The sequence below is a fragment of the Mandrillus leucophaeus genome, unplaced genomic scaffold (assembly GCF_000951045.1).
Source record: "Mandrillus leucophaeus isolate KB7577 unplaced genomic scaffold, Mleu.le_1.0 Scaffold70, whole genome shotgun sequence".
NCBI classification, from domain to species: Eukaryota; Metazoa; Chordata; class Mammalia; order Primates; family Cercopithecidae; genus Mandrillus; species Mandrillus leucophaeus.
The window spans coordinates 3,438,298-3,446,642 of NW_012107586.1; the positions used below are offsets into that span (position 1 = coordinate 3,438,298).

The window sequence follows — 8,345 nt, forward strand, 5'->3', positions numbered from 1 at the left end:
GGCAGGTGGATCACTTGAGGTCAGGAGTTCGAGACCAGCCTGGCCAACATGGTGAAACGCCATCTTTATTAAAAATATAAAAATAAGGCAGGTGTGGTGGCGGTCCCTATAATCCCAGCTACTTGGGAGGCTGAGGCAGAAAAATCGCTTGAACCTAGGAGGCGGAGGTTACAGTGAGCCAAGATCGCATCATTATATTCCAGTTTGGGTGACAGAGCAAGATTCCGTCTCAAAAGAAGAGAAAAAAACCAACAACAAAAAACAAAACAAACAAAAAATAATAGCTTATTAACATAATTTATACAGCGAAAGCCCTTGGAAGTCAGTGACGTATGTGAACAACGTCAGGTTTATTCTTATAAGAATTTGGGGGGCTACATATTTTGTGAATAAAAACAAACGAGAGATTATATATTCTTAATAATTTTATGAGTTGCATTGGCATGAATGAATGAATAACTCCTCATTTTGTTAAAAAAGGTAATTTCTGCAGCTAACACAGCCCAGGTCCTTGCACTGGTAAATCAAATCTATATATTAAAATATGGTACAATACATAGAAGAGTCATATTTAGTCTTACTACAACTCCTTAGGTTTTTCTTTCTTTCCTTCTTTTTTTTTTTTGAGACGGATTTTCGCTCTTGTCACACAGGCTGGAGTACAATGGCACAATCTCGGCTCACTGCAGCCTTTGCCTCCAGGGTTCAACCGATTATCCTGCATCAGCCTCCCAAGTAGCTGGGATTATAGACATGCAACGTCACGTCCAGCTAATTTTTTTGTATTTTTAGTAGAGATGGGGTTTCACCTCGTCAGTCAGGCTGGTCTGGAACTCCTGACCTCAGGTGATCCACCCGCCTCGGCCTCCCAAAGTGCTGGGATTACAGGCATGAGCTACCACACCCAGCCTCTCCTCAGGTTTTTCAATCTATAATGAACACACATACACAAATCTTGTTTTAAAATAAAAATCAAGAAACACACTAAAATCATGTCAAGTTCCATGATTTCTGAAATGTTATTTATTTAATTTTAATTTTTATTTTTTTGAGACGGAGTCTTGCCCTGTAGCCCAGGTTGGAGTGCAATGGTGCAATCGCAGCTCACTGCAACCTCTGCCTCCCAGGTTCAAGAGATTCTCCTGCCTCAGCCTCCTGAGTAGCTGGGATTACAGGCGTGTGCCATCATGCCCGGCTAATTTTTTTTTTTTTAATCTTTAGTAAAGACAAGGTTTCACCATGTTGGTCAGGCTGGTCTCGAACTCCTGACCTCGTGATCCACCTGCCTCGGCCTCCCCAAGTGCTAGGATTACAGGCATGAGCCACTGCACCCGGCCTATTTTATTTATTTTAAAAATATTTATTTTTTGAGATAGAGTCTTGTTCTGCCACCTAGGCTGTAGTGCAGTGGTATAATCTTGGCTCACAACAACCTCTGCCTCCTGGGTTCAAGTAATTCTCCTGCCTCAGCCTCCCGAGTAGCTGGGATTACAGGTGCATGCCACCACGACTGGCTAATTTTTGTATTTTTAGTAGAGACAGGGTTTCGCCATGTTGGCCAGGCTGGTCTCAAACTCCTGACTTCAGTCACCTCAGGTGACCTGCCCACCTAGGCCTCCCAAAGTGCTGGAATTACAGACATGAGCCACTATGTCAGGTCTCTGAAACGTTTTAAAACAATTAATACTCACATTCTGCATATAACCAGAGAATCTCTCTGCTGTAGCTGAAATGGCATTTTTAACCTTCTTGAGTAAATCCTTTTTGGTCTCTGAATTACAGATATCTTTTTTAACAAGCAAGTGTGCAAAGCGTCTGGTAAAACAAAAAACACAAAGTTAGCACGACATGGCATGATATTTTAAAGAATAATTACTAATAACGGCACAGAAAATTTTTAAGTGTCTAAAATTCCATTATTCTATAATCAATGAAGTAAAAGGTTACTCAATAAGTACAGTACATAATGATTACCTGATAAGTGCATTGAGTGGAATTTTCTTCCATGGGATACCTTGTTTAAGCAAGTCATTTGCAAATGACTGGAGTGAAAACAGAGATTGTAGAATAGCATTCATATAGCAGGTATTTCCCAAATTGGAGAAGCTGAAAATTAAAGAAATAGTGCTTTAGAAGGCAACAGGAATTCCTAAAGTATGTTCAGTATAGTAGGAGTTCTCCACTTTAACATGTTTCAGAATCACCTGGAGGGCTTGTTAAACTACATATTACTGGACCCTAACCCCAAGGTTTCTGATGCAGTAGGTTTGGATACAAATGTGTCCAAAAAAAGAAGGCACAAAAATGTCAATTTCTGACAAGTTACTAGATCATGTTGATGCTGCTGGTCTGGGGACTGTCCTTTGAGAACCACTGCATTATGACATTATAATAATAGGCCAGGCGTGGTGGCTCACGCATGTAATCCAAGCGCTTTGGGAGGCTGCGGCAGGCAGATCACTTGAGGTCAGGAGTTTGAGACCAGCCTGGCCAATATAGTGGAACACCGTCTCTACTAAAAAAACAAAAATTAGCCAGGCGTGGTGGTTTGCGCCTGTAATCGCAGCTACTTGGAGGCTGAGGCAGGAGAATCGCTTGACCCCAGGAGGCGGAGGTTGCAGTGAGCCGAGATCGTGCCATTGCAGTGAGCCTTAGCAACAGAGTGAGACTCTGTCTCAAAATAAATAAATAAATAAATAAATAAATAAATAAAAACTTAGTTTGATCTAATGGAAAAGTACACATTTTCAAAACGAATGCTAAACATGACATGACTGGGGGCTTACCTAAAGTGCTATTCATTCTTACTTATAATTTATTTTTTTCACTTAAATGTAACTTATTCATTTCTCTGAAAATGAATGCTCAGAAAAGGAACTACTGGGTCATAGAATATATGTGTTTAGGTACTGCCAAACCTTTTTCCTAAGTACAAACATATTTTAAAAACTTTTTATGCTGGGCACAATGGCTCATGCCTATAATCCCAGAACTTTGGGAGGCCGAGGCAGGTGGATCACAAGGTCAGGAGATGGATACCATCCTGGCTAACACGGTGAAACCCCGTCTCTACTAAAAATACAAAAAATTAGCTGGGTGTGGAGGCACGTGCCTGTAGTCCCAGCTACTTGGGAGGCTGAGGCAGGAAAACCGCTTGAACCCAGGAGGCGAAGGGTACACTGAGCCGAGATCACGCCACTGCACTGAAGCCTGGGCAACACAGTGAGACTATGTTTTTTAAAAAACAAACAAACAAACAAACAAACACTTTTTATTTAGAAATAAATTTAGACTTCCAGAAAAGATGCAAAAATCTTTACCCGTATTCACCAACTGTCATACTTCTGTAACATGCACTTCATCACTTAATATCCCTCTCTCTATATATATTTTTCTGAAACCATTTCAGAGTAAGTTGCATTTATTAAACCCCTTTAGTTCCAAATACTTTAGTGTGTATTTCATAAGACCATTCTTATAAATAACCAGTACAGTTAATTTAACTGTACAGCATCAGTAAATTTAACACTGATACAATATTCTATCTAATATACGTTCCTTAATTCAATTTTGTCAATTGATCTAAGGTTCTTTATGGCTTTTTTTCCCTCACTTAGGTACAAGATTCAGTCCAGGATCACATGATGTTTTCATGTCTCTTTAGTTTTCTTTAATCTGGAGTAAGTCCTCAGCTTTCTCTTACGTGACACTGACATTTTTTAAGAACATAGTTCTCCCTACCCCTGGGTTGTTTTATTTTTGTTTTTGAGACAGGGTCTTGCTCTGTTGTCCTGGCTGAGGTACGGTGGTGTGATTACGGCTTACTGCAGCCTCAACCTCCCAGGCTGGAGCAACCCTCCTACCTCAGCTTCCCCACTACAAGTGTGTACCACTATGCCTGGGTAATTTTTTAATTTTTGTAGACACGGATCTCACTATGTTGCCTAGGCTGGTATTGAACTCCAGGGCTCAAGCAATCCTCCTTCCTTGGCCTCCCAAAGTGCTGGGACTACAGGCATGAGCCACTGCACCCAGCCTGTTTTTTTCTTTTCTTTTTTTTTTTTTTGAGACAAAGTCTTGCTCTGTTGCCCAGGCTGGAGTGCAGTGGCATGATCTCAGTCCACTGTAACCTCTAACTCCTGGGTTCAAGCAAGTCTCATGCCTCAGCCTCCCAAATAATTAGGGTGACAGGCATGTGCCACCACACCCGGCTAATTTTTGTATTCATTTATTTTTTTTGAGACGGAGTCTTGCTCCGTCACCCAGGCTGGAGTGCAGTGGTGTGATCTTGGCTTACTGCAACTTCCGTCTTCCAGGTTCAAGCAATTCTCCTGCCTGAGCCTCCCGAGTAGCTGGGATTACAGGCGTGTACCACCAGGTCTGGCTAATTTTTTTGTATTTTTGGTAGAGGTTTCCTCATGTTGACCAGGTTTGTCTTGAACTTCTGACCTCAAGTGATCCGCCCACCTTTGCCTCCCAAAGTGTTAGGATTACAGGCATGAGCCACCATGCCCAGCCTGTATTTTTAATAGAGAGGGTTTTCCCCATGTTGACCAGGCTGGTCTCGAACTCCTGACATCAAGTGATTCACCTGCCTCGGCCTCCCAGAGTGCTGGGATTACAGGCGTGAGACACCTCACCTGAGCTAGCCTTATTTTTAATAGAACATCCCTCATACTGGGTTTGCTGTTTCCTCATGATGAGATTCAGGTCAAACTGGAAGAGCACATGAGCAAACAGTGATACCATGTCATCCTTTTTTTCTTTTTTTTTTTTGAGAGCTTGTTTGGAGGTTCTAGCAGGGGAGTGCAGCTACTTGTATACCCTTGACTGAAGACCAGTCCTCCTCTATTGGGGGTGGTCATCCTCTTTGACTGAGCATGCAGGTTTGGGATGGACGCACATGGGGTGGTGAGGGAGGAAGGGGATACCCACCGAGCCAGTCAGATCAGCCAAATCAACCCTGGTGGACAATGGGGTGACAGAGGTCACGGCCAGATCGCCCTCACATCCAATCCTTTTTTTTTTTTTTTTTTTTTTTGAGAGGGTCTCATTCTGTTGCCCAGGCTAGAGCACAGTGGCACAATCTTGGCTCCCTGAAGGCTCGACCTTCCTGGACTGAGACGATCCTCCCACCTCAGCTTCCTGAGTAGCTGGGACCACAAATGTGCACCATCATGCCAGACTAATTTGGTATTTTTTTGTAGAGACAGAATTTCATCATGTTACCCAGGCTGGTTTTGAACTCCTGGACTCAAGCAATCTGCCTGCCTTGACCTCCCAAAGTGCTGAGATTACAGGTGTGAGCCACATGTCTAGGGGTTACTGTATCCTAAGGGTATTACATCCAGGAATACATGATATTCCTGTGTTGCCCATGGGTGATGTCAATTTTGAGTACCTGAGAGAACTACTGTTTTTGCTTCTGCCTATGAGGAAGTATGAGAGTCTGTAATTACTTTCCTACTATAAACAATGAGAAAACTGGACAAAAGAGAGAAAATAGCTATTTGCAGATACCAGACAATAGGCAGCACAAAACGGTGATCCACAAGACAAGGAAAATAAATGATGTGAGCCCTACTATTACCCAGATTTTCTGTCTGGAGGCAATTTGTGAACTGCAATTCAGGGAGCACACAAACAGAGCCCAGAAATCTTATCAAGTTGAGCTGAGAGAAACGAGTTCGAAAAGCTGAGGTTGCTGAGATTTCTGGGACAGAGTACTTGAGAGGAGGGAACTGAGCAAAGGAAAAGCTCCAGAAATCTGCATAGCGGTCTGCTTGAATATTTGGCTGAATACCAACCTGTGTATGCAGAGTGAAACTCAGTCTTCTTGACACTAATCAAGAACAACTTCAAGGAAAAGAATATTTACTGTGGAGCTATTGGCCAAACAACTCCCAGAACTCATGCAGGGACTAAAATTCCACCAGTTTGAATTTCCACCAGTCAGAGTAGCGAGACCTAGATGAATTCACAGTGTTAACAGAGACCCCAAACGAACTACGTTTTAGGAAACGAAGCAAATTAGCCTTAGAGTAAAGGATACTCTATATTCAAAAAGAACTTAAGCAGATCACACAGCTGAGAAAGAAGAAAAAAAAAACGCAGAAATTAAAAAAAAGAACTTAAACCGGAGTTTCAAAACAATCAAAACTACTGCAGATAAGGATATTAAAACGACTACTTAAAATACGCTCTACATGATCAAGAATGGAAAGGAAATCATAAACATAATGAGAAAAGTGGAAGATTTTTTAAAGACTCAAATTAAACTTTTAGAGATGAAAACTGCAATATTTAAAATGAAAATTTCACTTGATGGGATTAATAGCATATTAGACACTGTAGAAGGAAATATCAGTGAACCTGAAGACACAGCAACAGAACAGATTCCCACTAACCTGTGGGACGATATCAAATACGATTATATTTATATCAAATATAATTAGAATCCAGAGGAGGGAAGAGTCAGAAAAAAAAATCTAAAAAAAATCGATAAAAATGTTCAAAATCTGATAAAAACCCACAGATCCAAGAAGCTCAACAAATCCCAAGTGAGATAAACATGAATCAAAATGAAGCCCATCAAAATAAAACTGCTAAAAATTAGCAACAAAGAGAAAATCTTGAAAAGCAGTCAGAAAAAACTGTCTCAGTGCCTTCAGGCAAAAAGATTAAATCACTTACAAGGGAAGAAGAATTAGACTGGCATCTTATTTCTGAAAAGCAAATACAAAGCAAGGTAACAGTCAAGTAGCATTATAAGAAACCCAAGGAAAGAAAGCATGACCCAAGGATTTTGGGTCCGAACTATTTTTCAAGTATCCAAGCTAGAGAAAAAATTTTGAATATGCAAGAACTAGGGAAACAAAGTACATAATTGTAAAGTTAAGACTAAAACAAGATTAAGACCATAGGCTTCTAGTCAGAAATTATACAAAACAGAAGACAAAGAAAAGATATCTTTAAAATACTGAAAGAAACACACTATCAAGTTAGAGTTCTATATAAGCTAGATTTCTAGATCCAATGGAAATATCTTTTAAAATTAAAAGCAAAATCCTTTTTCTGACAAACAGAATCTGAGAATACTTGCTGCCAGGAGACACGCACTGCAAGAAATGTTAAAACGACATTCTTCACGCAGAAGGAAAAATGATACCAGATAGAAACTCGGATCTGCACAAAAGAATAAAGAGCACTTAAAATGGGAAATCATGTGGGAAAATACAAAACACATTTCTGTCTCATCTTTTAATTTCTTTAAATACTACTGGACTGTTTAAAGTAAAAAAAAAAACACCAAATAATACACTTTAAATAGGTATCTACATGGTACATGAATTAGTAAGGCTGTAAAAAAGACATAACTACGTATTGTGGGATGTGTAACATACATAGAAGTAAAATGGGCTGGGCATGGTGGCTCATGCCTGTAATCCCAACACTCTGGGAGGCCGAGACGGGCAGATCACTTGAGGTCGGGAGTTCGAGACCAGCTTGACCAATATGGAGAAACCCTGTCTCTACTAAAAATACAAAATCAGCCAGGCATGGTAGTGCATGCCTATAATCCCAGCTACTCTGGAGGCTGAGGCAGGAGAACTGCTTGAATCTGGGAGGCGGAGGCTGCAGTGAGCTGAGATCACGCCATTGCACTCCAGTCCGGGCAACAAGAGCAAAACTCCATATAAAAAGAAAAAGAAAAAGAAAAAGAAAAAGAAGTAAAATGTATGATAATAATATAAATGGTGTGGGGTGGGAGGCAATAATAGAGATAAAATGAACACAAAGGAAAGAAAGAAAAGAGAAACAAGTAACCAAGGACAGATGGAATAAATAGAAAACAATTAGCAAGATGGTGGACTTAAATTCAGCCTTATCCATAATTGTGAAAAATGTTAATGGTCTAAGTACTTCAACTATTAATTTAGACTGGATGATCTAATCATAAAAATGTGGAGTCACTATTCATATAAGACACAGTAGACTTCAGAAAAATATTATCAGGGATAAAAAGGGGTGTTTCATGACAATAGAGAGGTCAATTCATTAAGATGTAATTAATATAATCCTAAATGTGTATGTGCCAAAAACAAAGATATAAAATACATAAAGTAAAAACTGACAGAACTGGAAGGAGAAATATACAGGTTTCTGGCCTAACATACAAATTTCTGACCTAAGTTATACTTTATTGGGTATCAGGACTGCAGCCTCTGATTTCTTAATTGTTTTCATTAAATAATCTCTCCTTCCCTTCATTATAATACTCTTTGAATTACTGTTCTACGTATATTTCTGGTATGCAGCACAGAGTTCAGTTTTGCTTTGCAAGA

The 8,345-nt window shown here is 40.1% G+C and overlaps 1 protein-coding gene across 1 annotated transcript in view; it reads right to left on the reverse strand.

Moving 5' to 3' along the window:
• The window catches only part of USP37 (ubiquitin specific peptidase 37), a 126,383-nt gene that overhangs the window by 50,403 nt on the left and 67,635 nt on the right, over positions 1 to 8,345 (reverse strand). The window contains exons 9-10 of the mRNA XM_011964598.1: positions 1,975 to 2,106; positions 1,692 to 1,815 (exon numbers count right to left, since the gene is read on the reverse strand). Of these exons, the coding sequence (XP_011819988.1) occupies positions 1,692 to 1,815; positions 1,975 to 2,106 (256 nt within the window). The remainder of the gene's footprint in view (positions 1 to 1,691; positions 1,816 to 1,974; positions 2,107 to 8,345) is intronic.